The sequence below is a fragment of the Lissotriton helveticus genome, chromosome 7, assembly GCF_964261635.1.
Source record: "Lissotriton helveticus chromosome 7, aLisHel1.1, whole genome shotgun sequence".
Lineage (NCBI taxonomy): Eukaryota > Metazoa > Chordata > Amphibia > Caudata > Salamandridae > Lissotriton > Lissotriton helveticus.
The window spans coordinates 1959674213-1959695600 of NC_136068.1; the positions used below are offsets into that span (position 1 = coordinate 1959674213).

A 21388-nucleotide genomic window follows, 5' to 3' on the forward strand; every position below is an offset into this window, starting at 1 on the left:
AGTGTGAGTGTCTGTATAGGTGTATGAGTGCATATGATTGTGTTGTAAACATGAGTGATTGTATGTATGAATGATTGTATGGGTGAATGAGTGAATGTGTGTGTAGACGTAGGAATCAGTGAGTACGTATGTAGTAACTAGTATTGGTGTGTCAATGGTTTCAAAAATTATACTCTGTTTTTAACACTGGGTGAAACAGAGGTTATATTAAAATGTGAGGAGATGCATTGTATTGTCACATGAATGATATCATCAGTGATGTGGTCATTGATGTCAAATGAGATGTCATCAGTGATGTCATTTGAGATGTCATCAGTGATGTCATCAGTGATGTCACTGACCATGTCATGAATGATGTAATATGTGACATCATCAGCAGTGGATTGCGGGTGCGCAATATATAGTTAGTGCAACTAACTATATATGGAATTTCAATGGTTTTGTGTGAGTAAAATAAGGTTTTTTAAATGCTAATTCCTAACTATATATGGTCTATAACCTATGGTTTTTTCAGTGAATTTTCAAGGTTTTGTAAATGCTAATTCCTAACTATATATGGTCTATAACCTATGGTTTTTTCAGTGAATTTCAATGGTTTTTTAATAGCAAATATCATAAGCTGTCGAATGTCAAGTACGTGGTAAGAATTTTTTTTTTCGTGTTTATGCACACTGATCTGCTTTGATTGCTGCCCCCCACCCCTCATTTCTATTAGGAGTACTCTCTCTTTGCAGATAGTGAAGGGTAGTTAACGCAGCCCTTTCCCCCTTTGTAATCCGTCGTGCCTGCTTCTCTCTCCATTTGATTGATTGTTCTCTTTGGTTCATTCTCTATTTACAAACAAGCACAGAGTCGCAATACTCTGTTTAGTCTTTGCAGATAGCGAAAAATCGTGTAAAAAAACAAAAGGAATCGAGCAAAATCAGTAGGCCACTAATGGGATCTCTTTTTGACCTCGCTAAAATAGAAACATTAGGAACAACCTGTTGAAAATAGCAATGCGTATGTACATAAGCGGCGTTCATTTGTGTTCACAGTACCCCTTGTTGATTGTTTCAATCGAGCATTGAATTGTTCGATGTTAATTCTCTTAAGGATCTTCTCTACCTGCAAACGAGGAAGAATAGGAATATTCTCTCTCCCTTTGCAGATAGTGAAGGGTAGGTAACGCAAGCCTTTAACACGTCGTACCTATTTCATTCCTCATTGATTGATTGATTGTCCGAACATTGACTGTTTGGGAATTAGTTCTTTTTGGAGGTATTCCCTGTTTGCAAATAAACGTAGGAAAATCTTTGCAAGTAGTGAAAGGGTACGTAATGCGGACCTTTCTCCCCCGTTGTAATCTATCATGCCTATCCCCACTGATTGATGCACCTGTTTCACCCGGACCATTTACTAGACATACGTCATCTGGCCCGACCAGAGAGCACCCCTAGTGAAAAGGACATATGCAATAATAACGAAGTGATCACTGTATCCTGTTAACAGAAACTTTAGCATGAAACAACCTGGAAAGAAAAGAATAGGAAAACGAAAATCAGTAGGCCACTGATGAACATGAACTTTTATTAAACAACGAACAAAGAAACGATAACATAACGTAATGATAAAACCTATTAATGTCCTAGAAACAAGAAAACGTTAAAATATGCCAGTGGTGAGAGACCAGAAAAACAGTAAGAGAAACCAAATCACCCCTCGCTGTCCCACCGCCTGCCACGCCAAAAAAATCGATAGACTAGGGAAAATGCAAGTCAGTAGAACATCCGCCCCCACTCTGGAAACTTCCAAGGTGGGGCAGGGTTCCGGCTACGCCCAGCCGGGAGCAGCCCATATAAGGCAGGTCCTGCTGCCACGCCTCGGCCAGGAGATCCTAACGTAGGGTGTAGCCGGAGGAGAGGCCGAGACCAACGGGACCCGGCCAGGGGATTGCCTTTACAACGCTGAACAGTTGCAGGGGGGGGGGAATGTCTCCTCGACCCTCCCCTCTCTCTCCCAGTCCGGCCGCGGTGGCCCTTGAGAGTTGCAGGTAGTCCCGCCACATGCTCTTCCGGTCCGGCCACCAACGGTCGGGGGGCCGAGGCCGACGGAATCCGGCTGCAGCCGATAAACCAAGAAACCCGTTCATGGGGCCAGAGCCAGGGGCGTCCGGCCGACATCCACCGGAAGCCCGGCCCGAAGACGGACGGGACACTTCTTTCTTTTATAATGGCTGCGACAACACTGGGGGGGGATGTCTTGCACATGCCTCCGACCCCCCCCTCGTCCTCATCGCCTGGTCCGGCCATAACAAATCTCAAGCGAGACGCCGTGGGGTGCACTGGGAGGGAGAGACGGTGCGAACAGGCCTCTCCCGCCTCCCCAGTGGAGGCTTCCCAGCTGCACCCTCAGCGGTCCAGGCGCCCGGAAAAGAGTTCTTCCACTGTGGCCATGCTGCAACGTCTCGCCCGGCAGGGTGGAGCCCGTCCGTTCATTTGACCCCGCGATCGCCAGTAGCTACCGAACTCTCAAAATGGCGGTCGACCTGGCAAGAGCGGGCCCAGCATAAAGAAATGGCCCGGTCACTGGTTGACTCCACCACCGTAGTCCTCCACGACCTTGAAGATTCTAGAGGAGCCGCGGGAGTCTCCCACCCCCGATGGGGAATGACTGCCATGATCACCCGTGGAGTGACGAAACTGTATCCGCGGGACGTCGGCGCCAGCCTCACTTTGAATTACTAGAATCCTGCAGACCTCACTTCCGGTGAAAGCACAGTGTGACCCGGTAGGAAAAATTGTTGCACCCCCTCCCCTTTTTGACTGATAGTTCAAACCACCGATCCTTTCCTTTGCCCTTTTAACGGAACTTTGGACTGCCTCCCCCTCTTTTACATTTTCTAGAGAAAACAAAACATTAACCACTACATTAGCATAGCAGTTGACACCAGAACTGTTTTCAAATTGAAAACCAACAACATCTTCAACAGAATCCTTTTTGTTTCTGCTGTGACCCTGCTCCAGCACAGGCATTGTCCCCAGCAGTAATTCTGCAATGCCGGTAAGAATAGCTGTGGTGCCTACTGGACTCACTCACCCCCGCGGCGCCCCACGCCGTTATTTGCTGGGCGGCAACTTGCTAGACATCACCTTCGTGACATCCAGATTTCAGCGCGTTCTGCTGCCTTGGAACTATTCGCACAACAGACCGCTACTGACAAGAATATTTCATTATTGGTGCTGTCAATTTCAATAAATCTATTGGATAATTCAAAATAAATTGCCACGGTCTCTTCGTTGTTTAAATGTTTTTACTGTTTTTGTTTTGTTGTATATATTTATATGTTATTAAAGTTTTATATTCCTACTACTTTGTTGGAGTGCTATATATTTTTTATGTGACACATAATTGTAAAAACTTTGATGTACAAAGAGTCATTCCTGGAATCTTCCGCTTCAGGCTCGGTCCCCTCCCCAATCACAATACAGGATAGTTTTCAGATAGTAGGAACACGTGTGGTGTGACGGATCTCATCGGGTGTGGGCCTTGATCTACTATAACTCCTTTGAAGAGGGGTGATTCTTTACAGCTGGGGCCATAAACTACATCTGCAGGGCTAGCTGATACCCTAGGACCGGCCTGGACATTCGGACACAGAGGAAGAGGAGTGTCAGAGGGTGCGGTAGTGAATAGGGCGAAAGGGAGGTGTCGGGCGGGCACAGTGTGATTCTCAGGGAAGAGCAGCGCAGATGGGGGGAGGTTTATTGCCCATGCATAAGACAGAGAGCGGGGGTGACCAGTGCCTGGGGAAGATGCTTGCGAGGGTGAGGAGCCATGCTACGAATCGACAGCGTGCAGAGAGTGGGTCTGGTCAAGACATCTAAAATGGCTGCCGTGCACGACAAAAGTGTGGCATTTCAAAAAAGGCAAGATGGCGCAGACAATGTTTTTCAACACTTCCTCATTTCCTTCGAATCGAACGTTAACAGACGTTGGGGCATATTACCAAAGTTAAGCGATATTTATCGCTAACGATGCTTACCAACCAATTTTTTACCACTAAGCATCGTCAGAAATTATCGAAGATAAACCTTACTATTATCAAGGTTTATCGCAAATGCGATAATAAACGGCCGCAATGCATGAATATCGCTAAAAACTCAGCGATATTCATGCATTACCGAGCTAATACTCTTAGCCATGTTATCCACCTCCCATTGGATAACATGGCTAAGAACTGCTCAGGGCAGGTGTTACTTTTTGGAGATATTCGCGCTTAGCGCGAATATCTCCAAAAGTTGGTAATAGGAGATAGATATCTTGCATGTTGTAATGCAAGTTATTGTGGTATATGGAACTCATACCATAATCTCTCAGGAAAGCAGAAACTGATCCTTTTGGGACCGCCTAAAAAGGCCTAGGGGGTGAGGAGTACTCTACTTTGCCCCCTTTTCACGTTCCGAACTATTTTATTTTACTCTCTTCTGTAATTACACAAAATACCAGCGATAAGATGCATCGGAGACACACAGTGAGAGAAAGGAGGCCGGAGATGAAGAAGACATGTCAAATACACATTGGAGATAATATAGTGGCAGAAGGGAAGTAAATATGAGTAAACTTACCATGTAACATAAAAATGTTGCACTCTATACTATAAGTCTCATTTTATACTACAATCACTTCGCTACAACCTCATAAATTAAAAATAAAAATAAATAATGTCTCAAACAATTTTTGATTTCTAAATATAAATTTATTCTTCAAAATTTTCTAAATTTGAAACAACTAGTAACATGTCCTCATCAGTAATTTCCTCTTCAATCATCTCATCTGGAATCTCCTCATTAAAAGTCTGCAATGATGATTCTTGTAACTCTATGGTCTCCAAACACTCGATAAATTCGCCATCAAGAGATTGATCAAAAAAATCATTCAAGTCATCTCCTCCTTCTGACAATATTTCATTATTGGTGCTGTCCATTTCAATCAATGTAGTGGAATCATTCAAGTCATCTCCTCGTGACAATATTTCATTATTGGTGCTCTCAATTTCAATCAATGTAGTGGAATCATTCAAGTCATCTCCTCCTTGTGACAATATTTCATTATTGGTCCTGTCCATTTCAATCAATCTAATGGAATCATACAAGCCATCTCCTCCTTGTGACAATATTTCATTATTGGTGCTCTCAATTTCAATCAATGTAGTGGAATCATTCAAGTCATCTCCTTGTGACAATATTTCATTCTTGGTGCTGTCCATTTCAATCAATCTAATGGAATCATACAAGTCATGTCCTCCTTGTGACAATATTTCATTATTGGTGCTCTCAATTTCAATCAATGTAGTGGACAATTCAAAAGAAATTGCCACGGTCTCTTCATTGTGAGCCATTTTATTTTGAAATTGCTTGCTGTAAATTGCAGAAAAAAATAATCACTTTCATTTATCGTTTTTAGTAATACATAATATAAAACTAACTTTATCAAGTATTTAGTATAACAGAAGGACTGCAAATAAATAACAGAAAACATTTTTCAAATTATCTTCAAGTGTACAACATAGTTCCCCTTACAAATTAACAACTCACCTTTTTAAAAGTAGCAGAAGTGTTAGTACTGTGTAAATCAAACACCAGAAATTCACCACCAAAAATTCCTCACAAATGTACCTCAGACAGTAGTATCACAAAATGGCTGTGGTTTCCTCTCATTTGACATATATACATAACCAATTAACTTTCATCACACACAAATACAAAACCAAAGTAACATTTTAATTGGTTCTAAATTTCAACACTTTCAAATGTGTTTTCCCCATGCAATTTTCCATAGGACATTTACATACGTCTACAGCCTGAATGGCTGAACGGAATTACACCAAACTTGGCAAAATGGTACATCAAACCTAAGAGGTCAGGAAGGATCTACTATGCCCCCTTATGGTCATTTCCCCCTTCGCTTTGGCCTCCTCTTGTCTCTCAATCCTACCGAGAGACAAGATGGCGGCCGCTACGGACTGTTTGGAATGTTGACAGACGCCGGAGAACCAATCAGCTTCGCAAAGCTCCGTAACGCGAAAAGTACGCGAAGCGGAGCGCTGTTACAGATATATATCTTTTTTTGAACGTTAATTTCTCAAAATCCACTGGAGCACATATATTGAGACCTAGCAAAGGCACATCGGGCTACCAGTCCCTAATATTTTGCCAAGTTTCGTGCAAATCCATTCAGGTGTTCGATTATTATTATTATTATTTTTTTTTGCCCCGCGGGGCCCTTTTAAAACCTCCACATCAAACCTAGGGGGTCAGCGAGGATCTACTATTCCCCCTTATGGTCATTTGCCCCTTCGCTTTGGCCTCCTCTTGTCTCTCGATCCTACCGAGAGACAAGATGGCGGCCGCTACGGACTGTTTGGAATGTTGACAGACGCCGGAGAACCAATCAGCTTCGCTTCACAAAGCTCCGTTGCGCGAAAAGTACGCGTCCTAGGACGCTGCCCGGTCCGCTGTTACAGATATATATCTTTTTTTAAACGTTAATTTCTCAAAATCCACTGGAGCACATATATTGAGACCTACAAAAGGCACATCGGGCTACCAGTCCCTACAATTTTGCCAAGTTTCGTGCAAATCCATTCAGCCGTTCGGGCTAAAAGTGAGGCCAACCGCCCTATGGAAAACTCAATGTTAAAAACACGTTTTGGGACCCCCCTTTTTTCTCGGCCCCCCCTTGACGAACCCCCCCCAAATTTTCAAGGGCTGCTCAGAAACAAAATGTGCCATTTTCCTGAAAATTTCAGCCAATTCCGTCCACAAACGCCAAAGTTATTAGACATAGAATTTTCAAAAAACCCATAGAGAAAAAATCCTAACTATATATACCTACTGGCGACCGCCAGTAGGTAATATATGCAGCTCCAATTTCTCAGCTCCTCAGTGAGAAAACAGCACTCGGAAATCAGACTGGTGCTTGTACTTGGTTTTATTTATGAAACAGAGTGAAACAGACGCGTTTCGGCTACAAGCCTTCCTCGGTGTCAATCGAGCCCCGCAGATGAGCCATACATATTCAGTGAGATGCGTTGTAAACATAAAAGACGGACCACAATCATAGCGCATCTATGGGGGCCATCTTAGAGTGGAGTTTTAATGTTTGTATTTTCGTGGATCGGCATGTCACCCTTCAAAAGAAATGCTGTTGAGGGTTTTAATGGTCACATAGGTACAAATGATAATTTGAAAAATTTCTAAACAATCTAAGTTTTAAACGTCAAATAGACCCAATGTATTGCCGTGGATCGGCTGGGTACCCTCGTCCAAAAGCTCTAACGAGGGCCATACCTATGTAGACCATATACAATATCAGAATAACTCCTTAATACATCCTCAGTTGGATACCATTTTGCATAACCTTATGCAATGTTTACAAAACATCAACGTTACCAGTGCTGTACATTTGTGGGAGCATGATCTGTCTAGGAATTAGTGTGAAAGAAAAAAAGTAAAAAATACGGTCCTTCCAAATAATAGCGTTTTCATTTGTCTTATCACAAAACTGGATTCGCCCCATAAAGAAAGAACGAAGAGTTCATGAGCTCACAGACTAACCAGTTTGCTTGTAATCTAATCAAGATTATAAACATAAATAGGCAAGAGAACAAGAGGAAAAAAGAGAAAAGGGAAAAAGTGAACAAATGAAAAGGGGGAAAAAGGGTTGAAAAGGAAAGGGGAAAGTTGGAGAAGGTTTAAAAAGAAAAAAGGGGAACAGGAGGGGTAAAACATAAAGCAGGAAGAGAGACGTGATTGGAGAATAAGTTGTATATATATACACATATACGTTAAAGTTCATGAAGCAAGGTAGATCAATTTGATTCGCTTTCATGCTCAAATTTACATTCTAATTCCTTATCATAACCTTGCATTTGATGTATCTTATTCACAATGTTCTTAATGATCTCAGTTTTCTCATGTTTGGCAGTCTCCAAATTTTTTTTACATTTTCTGCATTTTTAGCAATTATATCATTTCTAGCAACTATAGCATTTTGAGCAATTCAAGCAGATGGTATAGCGGAATCCAGATCTCTATTCTAGCCAGAATATTGTCTACTTGCCCAGGTGAACAGCCAGTTCTTCTCCGCTGTTCAACCCTCGAGGTACCTTAGTCATCAGATCACTTATGTATCTGGATTCTAGACGTCTAAGTTGTTTTAGTCTATCACCTCCCCGAATGCTTGCTGGAATACAATCAAGCCCGAAGTATTGTAGCTTGCTCCTATCCCTATTGTGTGCCTCATTGAAGTGTCTTGCGACTGGGTATGATGTGTCAACCTTCTCAATTGCCCTTTGATGTTCCAGGACCCTCATCTTTAATGGATTGATGGTGCTACCCACGTATCTTAGGCCGCAAGGGCAGACAAGACAATAGACTGCAAATGGTGTGCTGCATGTCATAGGTTTCATGATATCTGCCCCTGGTACATGATAGGATAGTATCCGTCTGCTCCCAGCACAGGCTTTACATTTACCACAAGGGTAAAAACCCTTCATTTCGGTTAGTGTCTGTTGTTTGGGTTTCCTCTGTTCAAAGTGGCTTCGCACAAGCGTATCTTTAAGATATCTTGCTTTGCGAAATGTGATCTGAGGTTTCGCAGGAATATCCTCTTTAATGGTCTGATCTGTCAAGAGGATGTGCCAGTTTTTAGCCGTTATCCCTTTGAATATGTGTGATTCTGAGCTATAAGTTGTTATCATGCGGAACTTGCCGCCTGTGTCTTTCTTTTTTGATTCAATCCTCGTTTGGAGTAAGCCTGCCCTTGGGATTTTCCTAACCTTTGCCAATGTTCTTTCTAAAGAGTGTACATCGTATCCTCTTTTGATAAATCTTTCGATGCTCCCCTCTGCCGCTAGTTCAAAGTCTTCATCTCTGCTACTGTTCCTCTTTAGCCTTAACAGCTCTCCATAGGGAATGCTCTGTATGAGTTTAGTTGGGTGATTGCTGTCTGCACTTAAAATTGAATTGCCTGCCGTAGGTTTACGGTATAGTGAGGTATGCAGTCTTTCCTAGTCAACAAACACTCTCAGGTCTAGAAAATCCACTGCCACTGGATCTACCTTTCCCGAGAAGTGTAGATTGTAATTGTTGGCATTCAAGACCTCGATATATCTCAGAGCCATCTCCATCGTCCCTTGCCACACGATGAAGAGGTTGTCGATATATCGGTGCCACCTCACTACCCTGCCTGATTCTTGTCCATCTGTACAGAGTACCATGGGCACCCGCTCCTCCCACCAGCCCACGAACAGGTTCGCGTAGCTGGGAGCGAAGCAGGTACCCATGGCCGTTCCAGATACCTGTATATAATGTTGATCATCAAACAGGAAGATGTTACTTGTCAGGCAAAATTCAACAAATTCCAACAACATACAGTTATGTAAGGCAAATCTTGCTGGTCTCTTATTGAGGTAATATTCGACCGCTGTGATGCCCTGTTCATGTCTTATATTTGTATAGAGACTTGATATGTCCAGAACCATCAGCAGGTGTGTTGGTTCCCATGTGAAGTCCTCAATTTTCATCAGGAAATCTTTAGTATCCCTGATGTGAGATTTCAACTCTCTAACCAATGGGAATAAATAGTTATCGATAAACTTGGACATGTTCTCCGTCAGGCCATTGATCGATGAGACTATTGGTCTCCCTGGTGGTTCAGTGGCATTTTTGTGAAGTTTCGGCAGGTGGTAGAATGTTGGTACCGTTGGGTTATTGCTCCGTAGGAAGAGATTTTTTTCACTGCCCAGCATTGATCTTTTGTACCATTTGTTCATCAGTTTGTCGTATTGTTTTATGCTCTCATAGTATCTCTCCCCAGTTGTTTTCTGATAGTAATTCGTATCCGCTAATTGTTTTAGGGCTTCTTCATGATAGTAGTCTCTGGAGAGGATCACAACATTTCCCCCCTTATCCGAGGGTTTTATGATGATTTCTTCATCTTGTTGCAGATTTTTGAGAGCATTTCTCTGCTCGACTGTGATGTTATCCGCCCATTTAAATGTTTTTGGCTTGCCTCTCATTTCCACTAAATCTTTCAAGACTGTTTCTGAGAATGCATCAATGGCGTCCCAGGGCATGATTGGACAGAAAGTAGATGCTGGTTTGAATGAACTTTCATCTCTGTCCTGCTCAATTGCATTCCTTTGTGCTCTTTCCACCATTGAGGCTTCTTGCGAGTTCTGTGTATCGACATTTAGTCTCAATCTCTCGAGATTGTCCACACTTCTTAGGTCATTGCACGATAGGAGGTCAGTGGCCGTCATTCTTTTCGATATTGTTTTCGTGGTTTTTGTTGCTGCTCTGATCTTATGATATTTATGCAGTTTGAGTTTTCTTACGAAACCGTGTAGATCGATTCTAGTTTGTGTATATTCAGACCTACTGTTTGGACTGAAGGTCAACCCCAAGCGCAGTAGATTTTCTTCTGCTTCCGTTAATGATTTAGTTGTGAGGTTGACAACGGTTAGATCTTCAGATGTTCCTAAAATCTGTTCGTTTTCTTTCGGTTTCTCCTTGGCCGGCTTTGTCCTCCTCCTGCCACCGCCTGCCCTGCGTGTCCTGCGTTTTGGCTTTCCGGTGGTTTCACCTTTCCCCCACGCAGCCATGCCTGGCGTATGACCTTGAACTCGTCCTGAAAATGGGGAGATGAGGCTGCCTCTTCGCCCTTAGATCTCTCGGTTGTAGATTTCTTGCGGCGGTCTTCCACTGATTCGTTGTCCATTACATCTGATTCAGATGTTACTTCTGGTGAGACTATGCCCAATGCTTTTCTTCGGTATACCTCCTTTCTAGGGGCGTCATATTTTTTGGCAAAGGTAAGTACTCTACCTTGTAGATAATCGTTTTCGTCTCTGGTATATTTTTCTTGTTTTCTTGTCTTTATTTTTTCTTCATATTTGGTTAGTCTAGTTTTCATCTGATCCTTTAATGTTGAAATTTTATCAACTGCTTCCTCCTTCGCCAGATCTGCTTCTAGTGTCGGGATCTCCGCTAGAGCTTTATCACGGTCGCTCCAAGCATACTGGACCAAGATTCTTAAAGTTCCCTCACAGTAATTGGCGGTATGTGCCGCCCAGTCTGTCAGCAGTTGAGGATCAGGGTTCTCATACAATGGGATAGTGTATACTCTGAGACCTCTCGGCACCCTTTTGTCATCGATGTAGCTTTGCAAAGTTGTTGCCTCCCACCACATGCCCACCTCACGCTCATAAAGTCTCTCCAACTTAATCAGGAGCTCTTCCAGTTTAGTGTGACGCTGTGGCTGCTGCTGTGTGTTTATTACTACGGCTGCTGCATCTTGTTTCCTAAACATGCCCCTGGCTGCATCTCTGCGTGCATTCTCGCAATACATGCCCTAAATGGGCTTTCGTTTTTCACTCTGTTTGTGTCAGTGCCTGTACACCAGTCTCTGGTTCCCTGTCACCCTGCTGCGCGTCGCAGTTCCTCAATATATGTCTTTGAGCACGCGCTTACCTCGGGAATGGATCTAGCCCCGGTCTCCTCAATGTGTCCGGTCACTGTCCTCAGCTCGTTGCGCTCAGACTTAACTCTTCCTGATCCCCGACCTTTGGTAGCGCGTTAGCGATTACAGCGGTGCCCGTCTTCAGTTTCAATGCTCCCGGTCCCACTGGTCCATCGGGGCACTCGCGGGTGGGTGCGGTCTGCGGCAGCGGGTCCCGCAAATCTATGCAGCTCCAATTTCTCAGCTCCTCAGTGAGAAAACAGCACTCGGAAATCAGACTGGTGCTTGTACTTGGTTTTATTTATGAAACAGAGTGAAACAGACGCGTTTCGGCTACAAGCCTTCCTCGGTGTCAATCGAGCGCCGCAGGTGAGCCATACATATTCAGTGAGATGCGTTGTAAACATAAAAGACGGACCACAATCATAGCGCATCTATGGGGGCCATCTTAGAGTGGAGTTTTAATGTTTGTATTTTCGTGGATCGGCATGTCACCCTTCAAAAGAAATGCTGTTGAGGTTTTAATGGTCACATAGGTACAAATGATAATTTGAAAAATTTCTAAACAATCTAAGTTTTAAACGTCAAATAGACCCAATGTATTGCCGTGGATCGGCTGGGTACCCTCGCCCAAAAGCTCTAACGAGGGCCATACCTATGTAGACCATATACAATATCAGAATAACTCCTTAATACATCTAATACGCTATCCAACGCTTTCCCTACTGTTGCACTCTTTGGAGTAGGAATAGTAATTTTTATCTCTACGCTATCCAACGCTTTCCCTACTGTTGGACTCACTGGAGTGGGAATAGTAATTTTTACCCCTATGCTATGCAACTCTTTCTCTACTGTTGCACTCCCTGGGTTGGGAATAGTTATTTTTACCCCTACGATATCCAACGCTTTCCCTACTGTTGCGCTCTCTGGAGTTGGAATGGTAATGTTTACCCCTACGTTATGCAACGCTTTCCCTACTGTTGCACTCACGAGTGGGAATAGTAATTTTTATCCCTACGCTATCCAACGCTTTCCCTACTGTTGCACTCTCTGGAGTGGGAATAGTAAATTTAACCCTCTCGCTATCCTACGGAAAATAGATTGTATATGTTTTGTTAATAATATGTATATATATATATATATATATATATATATATATGCGGTATGTTCTCCTTCCTGGAAAAGAGAGGGCAGAGACCCAGGGGAAACGTTTGGAAGCTTTACTGCAGGTTAAGGTGGATGCATTTCTGGCTGTTGTTGTGCCGTCTTCAGCGCCTGAAGCTTCCACAGGATAATGTCACTCAGCTGTGGATTCCGCCTCTCTTAAGACCCGGACTTGCGGTTCTGCACCTCCCCCAATTGCGTTGGTAACAGCACACCTGTGCAGCATCCCGCGTGGTGGGAAAGACTACATGTCCCAGAGTCCCTTGTTGGTGGGCTGATGAGATTGGTGTGGTGGGGGTGGAAAAAGCCGTGGGTTCCCTTGTGCTTGAGTGCGGATGAAAGCAGAGTGAGTCCATGAAACAAAACGAAAATGTGGTGTTTTGTTAGGCAGCTTGTAGGTCCACAGTGAAGCTTCCTTAGCTCCCCTATGACGCCTCAGCCACCAAATGCGGAAATCCATTAGACAGGGGCGACGAGGGCAGTGCCTGAAGCCCGGAGCGAGGCTGGAATAACCCCGCAACTGCCGTTATTCTTTCTGCATCCAGGGGCGGGTGACGGACCAACCAAATATATATATATATATATTTTTTTTTTTTTTAAATGAAAAAAAAATGTTTTAGTTACATTAAATATTTATTAATTTTAAGTTTATTTAAGTATTTTAAGTATGTTTAAATTAATTATATTTATTCTTATATTAGTTTTAAATTAATTTTAAGATATTTAAAAAAATCGATATTTTGACTGTCTATATTTTTTCCTGTCGATATTTTTGTACTTACCTGTTTTTAGATAGGAAGTCGATATTCTGGCATTCAATATTTTTACCTCGATATTTTGGCCAGTCGATATTTTGACAGTCGATATTCTGTCAGTTATCCAGCCGCATGGTGCCATTCGCACTGATTTTGCAGCGTGGACCAAGCTCCTGGTGCTAAAATTCAGCACAACATGCCAATTCCGCCCGTTCGCGTCACTCCACGGAATCTCATGGAGTTGTCATGTAAGTGAAACTCCGCGAGTTCCGTCCACTCCTATTCAAAATAGTAACCACAAATTAAGAAGAGGTACTGAAGCCCAAAATTATCTTAAAGCTGCCTTCAATCGTAAGTTATAGTCTTCATCCAGGATGAATAGACTCAAGTCTCTTTCAAGCAGAGATAAAACTTTCTTTCAATCGCTGACATCTTTTCTAATTTAAAAGTGATTCAAGGCATTCAAACAACGAAGAACAGACCTGAGACTGTTTAAGGACATATGAACATCTTTCAGTATATTTCTCTCGCTTTTGTAGGTTGAAGCCATCATTGGATGTCTCAGTTAATAAGCGTGGCCCTCACACCCTAGGAGTAAGTGTAGATTTATGAATTTCCTTATGAGACACGAGAACAGAGGATGGATTGTAAACAAACCGAGCCACAGAGGTCTTACCTGGTTAATCCTGCACAGGTTCGAATACACATGACCGTGGGAGGTAGGCGCGACTTAAATACAGACATCTGGAACAAATGCACCTTTCGAATTTTATTCAATTTTTGCTGTTTATCCTTCCAACTTGCAGTTCATTGGGGTTTTTGCATAGAGGGGTTTGGCCGGATAAACCAAATGGTAGAAGTAGCATTAGGTACACATTCATGTATTTACTTCTCCTTAAATTGCCATCTCTAGCACAAAAACACCATGGAGGCGTACAGTCTAGAAAAAAGTGAATCAATTAATTAAATGTAAAAGAAAAATATCCAGACACATTGTGATTCAAGAATTATAAATAACTTCAGATATCAGCAACTGTTCCGTAGAAACAGCACTGAGTCAACCACTGAAAACTATGCAGGAATGAGGGCATCTCAGCGGGCGTGAATCAAAGAACTGGCCCGGAAGTGGACTCTGATGCAAGGGATTTTATAGAGAGTATGAGCAGAGAGATGTAGATGGTGGAATTTGTGAATATCCAGGCACAGCAGATCCAAGCTTGTAGTCTGCAAACTCTGCTATATGCAGCTTTCTGGGTGGTTCTCCCATGACAAGTGCATTGTACATTATGCGTGAAAGCTAGAAGGTGATTGCAAAGAGCAAGGTAGCCATTGTTATGAACAGAAAATAGATGTGATGTGGTCAAGTGAGGAGCACCGGTGAGAAGGTAGTCTGAGAGTGGATCATGCCTTTTAGGGAAGCAAATATTGATAGAGATAGGCCAGAAAGAAGAGTGGCACCACCGTTTGGCCTTGAAAAGATCAGGACATAACTATAATCAGATGATGGCGGCAAAGGGTTTAATCTCCACAATCAGGAAAGCTGAGATAAACATGTAGCAATCAGTTCACTTGTTTGTTGTGTGAAGTTCAGAGACAAGCCAAGAGATGTAGAAACACACAGTAGTACCTGGAAAAAAAGTATGATAAGCAGAAAAGACATCCCCAGAGGAAGAGATGAGAAGACACTGTGGTTTACAAGGGTTGAGCTTTGAAAAATAATAATAATAATAATAGCATTTGTAGAGCGCAACAGCTACTCAAGCAGAGGTGTCTCGGCGCTACGCGGTCACTTTGGGAAAGGGAGGTCCAACCGAGATATTAGCATTGGCTGAAAAGCCAAGTGTTCAGGGTCTTTTTGAATTCATGTTCGGAATTGATCAGCCGCATATGGGAAGGCAGGGAGTTCCACAGCCTGGCCGTCCCACCAAAATGAAAGGTATCCCATCATCAATGGTGGAGAGTCAGACTCACTGGTGATGGATATCAGTGTGAGCCGACACCTGTTGACACAGAGAGGTATCATCCCATACTGGAGGACAGAGGCGCCTTTGTTGAGTCACTCGGATACGGCCCAACTTCGTACACATGTTGATGCTGTATTTCTTATTCTTTTAAAACAATATCATTAACCCTGATATCAGGCAAGCATGAGTCCTCACTATTGTTTCTGTTTCAGTTTCCAGACTGTGTACCGCTTCAGCTCTGGTGCAGCCTTACCCTGGGGGCCGCTCCTGGGAGCCCTCGCGAGCTGCCACTCACTGATGGTCATCGATGGGAGACTTCAAGGGGATCCGCTGGACCTCAAGATGTTTGAAGGCACCTCTTGGGTAACAAGTCGTTGCTTCATTCATACTCATACTCACCATCGCATTGATATTTAAGAGTCAGACCATACAAACCTCAGCCCTTGTCTTTGTATCACCAGAGCATCTAGTACAGTGTCTGTGCCTACAACCGAGTGAAAATTTGTAAATCTGCCCTGATCACTCGCCTGCCATCTCTCCAAGATCAATGCAGTAATTAACATGGTTAATAAGTGCTCCCATTTTATAAGTGCCATTTGAGTCTGTGGTGTGCTGAATAGATTTTCATGATTATCCGATACAGCACACACCACCTCTGCAGCTTACATTTTGAATTATGCAAACTTATCTTCTATAAGAAGACACCGAATTGAATGAGCTCAACCTGTTTCTTTAAATTTGATAGAAGAAGTTAACTTGATAAAGACAGAGTGCCTTTCTTAGCCCCCCGATTGAGTGCACTGCGATGTCAGAGGCATTTTCTGCCCTGGAGTGGCTCCTGTGTGTATGACAGGCGCTGCATTTGGGAAATTGGAACAGTTGCTGCGGGTCCATCTTTGGAAAAAAATAACTAATGTTCCACATGTACCAAAGATTTTCTTTCATTGTAAGGAGGACAATTGTTTAATTTCCCGTCCAAGGTTGCCATGGCTAATACATGGCAGACCCAGACAGGAAAAGTGCTGCTGGAATTGAGCTGTTGGGGTAGCCAGCTTTTCCTGCAAGTGAGGTGGGGGGCATGAGGCATTTTGTCATCTGTGTGGTTTCCATCTACATCTAAGTGAACCCCAAATATACAGATGCTATAAGAGAACATAGAGAAGGCAGAATCAATATTCAATGAGTGTGGACACCTTGTGGATTCCCTCTGTGACAAGGTAGCTGGAAGGCTGGGGGTCTGTAAAATATCAGCTTGGGGTTTTCCAAATTGGCTTCCTCTTTCCGTGGGAATTCAGCGTTGTGTACTAAGCATGTCACTAGAGTAAGCACAAGAATTTTATTAAATGGTTAAAAGTGTCAAGGAGCCACAGAAATACAATTTCTGAATCACCCTAAAACTTATGAAAACTTAGAAGCAAATGCAGAGAATTTGGTTTTCATTTTAACCGCATGCGTGCGGCATGATTTCCCCCCGTACGCTGGATTTTGCGAAAGCGCACTTTACATGACGAGCTGGGCTCGTCATGAGCGTGCGAGGAGGCTACCTCATGACGAGCCCAGCTCGTCATGAGCGTCGAAGGGGTTAATCAAATGAGGTGACCTTGAACTTGAGTGGTGTGTTTTCCTACCCTAACCTCTGCTTCGGCAGCCCGCTGCCAATGCTGATGCCGTGAGTGCTTTGCGTTTGCCCTCGCAGAACATAGAAGGCTTTATTTCCAATTACGCTCCATACGTTGCCGGATGGCTAATGCTTCCAGTGCACGTCAGACGCCTCCTTGTATTTCTTCGAAACTTCATTGAGTCTCTTGATCCTTACGGATCTAATGGTAGAGGTATTCTCAAACGTGCTAAAGCTAGTAGATGTCACCAATCTTCTCCATCTGACCCGACCTGACCCATCAAAATTAATAATCTCTCTCATGCAAGGATTTTGGTGCTGTGATGGTGGCCTGATGGTCAGGTGGATGTAGACTGTGACTCACATTTCTCTAGCAGTCCTCCCATACAGCCCTCAGGTCTGGTTGGTTTGGGTCAGAAAAAAAAGAGGAAACATGCGCACAGAGTGGTCCCCGCACTCTCTGGGAACCTTTGCAGGTGGCAGCCCTGTCACTCAACAAACTGTGGACCTAGACTCTAGTAGTTACAGCAATAGTAACTGACACATCAGTCTTCACCAAGACCCCCTGAACAACTCAGTGGTCACTTTCTTAATTTTCCCTGCACTCCAAGTAATAAAGATTGATAATAGACCCAACAGAGACTTTAATAATCAACAGAAATCATGAAGGAAACCATTTGCAATACCTATTTTTGAAATAGCTATTTTTTGAAAAGTTACCTGACAAAAGCCTCTAGTGGGCCTTTTTGCATAAGCTTTCATCTGTCACCCAAGAGGTGAATAGCCCCCTTGATGAGATGTGAATTTTCTCCCTCAGCTGAGGCAAAGATCTTGGGTATGGGGAGGTGTTCTGTTTCCCTGCGAGGCTCTACCCAGAAGCTTAATCAACTTCCAAGAGGCCAACCTTGTCACAGGCAGATGTTGCTAACAGCTAGGCCCGTCCCTTTCCTTTGTCCCTCTAGTCACTCAGGCACCAGGCTTAGTGGGAGAGATGACACCTCCAGAACTAGGGAAGAGTGACCACAGAAAAAGCATTATTTACAAGCGGACCTTACCTTTGCCAGTGGGAGCGCCAGAATAGTGGAGAGGCTGCTGACGGCCACAGGAGCGGGGGAGAGTCGGACAGAGGCGACAACACCGCCACCAGCCGCGCCGCCGCCTCGGGACTGCAAATCCCGACTGCCTCAGCGGCGGCGCGTTCCCCGACGCGTCACACGCGCCGGGAGGGGCACATAAAGATACGAGCCCTCGGTGGAGCGGGGGGAAAAAGCATTATTTACAAGCGGACCTTACCTTTGCCAGTGGGAGCGCCAGAATAGTGGAGAGGCTGCTGACGGCCACAGGAGCGGGGGAGAGTCGGACAGAGGCGACAACACCGCCACCAGCCGCGCCGCCGCCTCGGGACTGCAAATCCCGACTGCCTCAGCGGCGGCGCGTTCCCCGACGCGTCACACGCGCCGGGAGGGGCACATAAAGATACGAGCCCTCGGTGGAGCGGGGGGAAAAAGCATTATTTACAAGCGGACCTTACCTTTGCCAGTGGGAGCGCCAGAATAGTGGAGAGGCTGCTGACGGCCACAGGAGCGGGGGAGAGTCGGACAGAGGCGACAACACCGCCACCAGCCGCGCCGCAGCCTCGGGACTGCAAATCCCGACTGCCTCAGCGGCGGCGCGTTCCCCGACGCGTCACACGCGCCGGGAGGGGCACATAAAGATACGAGCCCTCGGTGGAGCGGGGGGAAAAAGCATTATTTACAAGCGGACCTTACCTTTGCCAGTGGGAGCGCCAGAATAGTGGAGAGGCTGCTGACGGCCACAGGAGTGGGGGAGAGTCGGACAGAGGCGACAACACCGCCACCAGCCGCGCCGCCGCCTCGGGACTGCAAATCCCGACTGCCTCAGCGGCGGCGTGTTCCCCGACGCGTCACACGCGCCGGGAGGGGCACATAAAAATACGAGCCCCCAGCGTCGCGGGACGCGAGCGGGACGCCCGGGGCTAAGCCCGGGCAAAGGGCGGGCCGTCTGAGGCCGTCCGAGGACTACGAAGGACGGGACGGGCCACCTTATTGATATCCACGTAATCAGACACTCCGAAAGTAAGTCCTCTACATACATTCCTCCCATTTACGCCCTGCCCCTACTAGGCGATTAATTGTCATACATACTGCCATGTCCACAAGGGGCAGTCGCAGCAAAACTGCTGCAGGAGTAGGGAAGGTTACTGGCCCAATCGATAATTTCATCTTCAGGGCCAACGAAGCGATCGACCATGGCATATCATTATTGGAACGCAGAGTCTCCCTGGAACTGGCCCAAGCCAGACGTTCTTCATTGGGCCTCCTTGCCTCAGCAAATACACCTAATAGGAACAACCCTGCTGACGGTGTCTCTGTAGTTGGCGTTAGCGCAGAGACCCACACTATGCCTAACACTGTGGATTTATCAGTAACACAATTACTCTCAGACTCATTACGGAGTTTGGAGAAATCTCCCAACTTAGATGTCACTGATAACTTTAACACACAATTAGATCTTGTCACAAACTCTATTCCAGCAATGAGTTTCCCTGAGAGCCTGCATACAACATCTATTGTGGAGTCCCAATTACTTTCTATTCCGATAACAGACACCACACATGCTCTTGCCACCGACCCGATCCTGATTATAGATCCCGACCTCATGGATATTAATTCATCCCCTCCCCGAGATTTGGTCACTATACACACATTTGAGGACTCAACCCCCACTTCAAAAGCATTGCGAGGCTTAAGGGAGGGAGCTATACAGAAACAGAAACAGCCCCAAGGTTTAAACACATCTACATCCAAGGGAAACCCTCTACCCCAGAGGAAGCAGGGGAAAAGCCTATCCAACAACTCTAAAAAGGCTAACAAAAAATCTAATATAGGACCGGGTCATAAAGGAGACTCGCCCATCACGGAGTCATCATGTAAAGACTGTCCCTTAACAAACCAACTTATAACGAAGGTTGGGGACATTATAAGTGTCCATCTTGCTACCATAGAAAAGAGACTAGGGAATATGGAAAAACAATTAAACGAACTAAGTGCCCTTGTCAAAACTCCATCCCCAAAAGGAATACCAACTTTAGTGACGGCCAAACCACATATTCAACATCCTTTGGGACAACCCGCGAAAAAACCAGTTGCAGTCTCTAGTAATACACCCAAGCTAACCTCACCTCCAAAGGGAGTCGCGAAAAATCCTAGGCCACCCACCGTAAATACAAACCCACAGGGGACACAATCCAACCCGACACAACCAAAGGGGGGCACCACTAACAACTTTAAGGACAGGAACAAAGGAAATCAAGGAAGATTTCCTGCTAATCTGCCCCCTGGATCAAGCCCATATGTAGTGGTGATGACGGGAGTTCCCGAGTTATCAGACAGTACTGAAGAACCTACTTGGTCTCTACTAAACAAAGTCACTTGTGGGACACCCCCGCGCCGCACGGCCGCCAGCTGCTGCGTGTGCCCCCCTAACTGTTCCTAGCTGCCTCGCTGCCTCGCTGCCGACTGACCCTGCTGCCGTCAGTTTGCCTTCCTTTGCCACGCGCTTGTGCTTGTTTTTATTTTTCAAATCCCTCCCCCGTGTTCAGCCTGTTTTTGTCAATCTCTTGTGCCTGTATTTTTCTCTTAGGCTTTTTCCTCCGTGTTTAGCTATTTTGTCAATCACTTGTGCCTGTACTTTTCTCTTAGGCTTTTTTCTCCGTGTTCAGCTGTTTTGTCCATCACTTGTGCCTGTTTTTAAGCGTTTTTCCCCGTATTAGCCTGTTTGACATTCCTCGCTCGCTTTCCCGCCTCCCTCGCCGCCCCCGCTTCCCGCCACTACCACCGACCCCGCCCCTTTTCCCTTCTGTTCCCTCCCCGCTCCCGCCTCCCAGCTGCTCCGCCCACCCGCGCACTTGGCCTTATATGGCGACCGTGCGACACAGGTGAGTGTGACCCACTTGTGGGACACCCCCGCGCCGCACGGCCGCCAGCTGCTGCGTGTGCCCCCCTAACTGTTCCTAGCTGCCTCGCTGCCTCGCTGCCGACTGACCCTGCTGCCGTCAGTTTGCCTTCCTTTGCCACGCGCTTGTGCTTGTTTTTATTTTTCAAATCCCTCCCCCGTGTTCAGCCTGTTTTTGTCAATCTCTTGTGCCTGTATTTTTCTCTTAGGCTTTTTCCTCCGTGTTTAGCTATTTTGTCAATCACTTGTGCCTGTACTTTTCTCTTAGGCTTTTTTCTCCGTGTTCAGCTGTTTTGTCCATCACTTGTGCCTGTTTTTAAGCGTTTTTCCCCGTATTAGCCTGTTTGACATTCCTCGCTCGCTTTCCCGCCTCCCTCGCCGCCCCCGCTTCCCGCCACTACCACCGA

General features: G+C 45.1%; 1 protein-coding gene across 1 annotated transcript in view; it reads left to right on the top strand.

The window, feature by feature from the left end:
* The window catches only part of LOC144770984 (putative cation-transporting ATPase 13A4), a 1004626-nt gene that overhangs the window by 328186 nt on the left and 655052 nt on the right, over positions 1-21388 (top strand). Inside the window, exon 14 of the mRNA XM_078655851.1 lies at positions 15601-15751. Within this exon, the coding sequence (XP_078511977.1) occupies positions 15601-15751 (151 nt within the window). The remainder of the gene's footprint in view (positions 1-15600; positions 15752-21388) is intronic.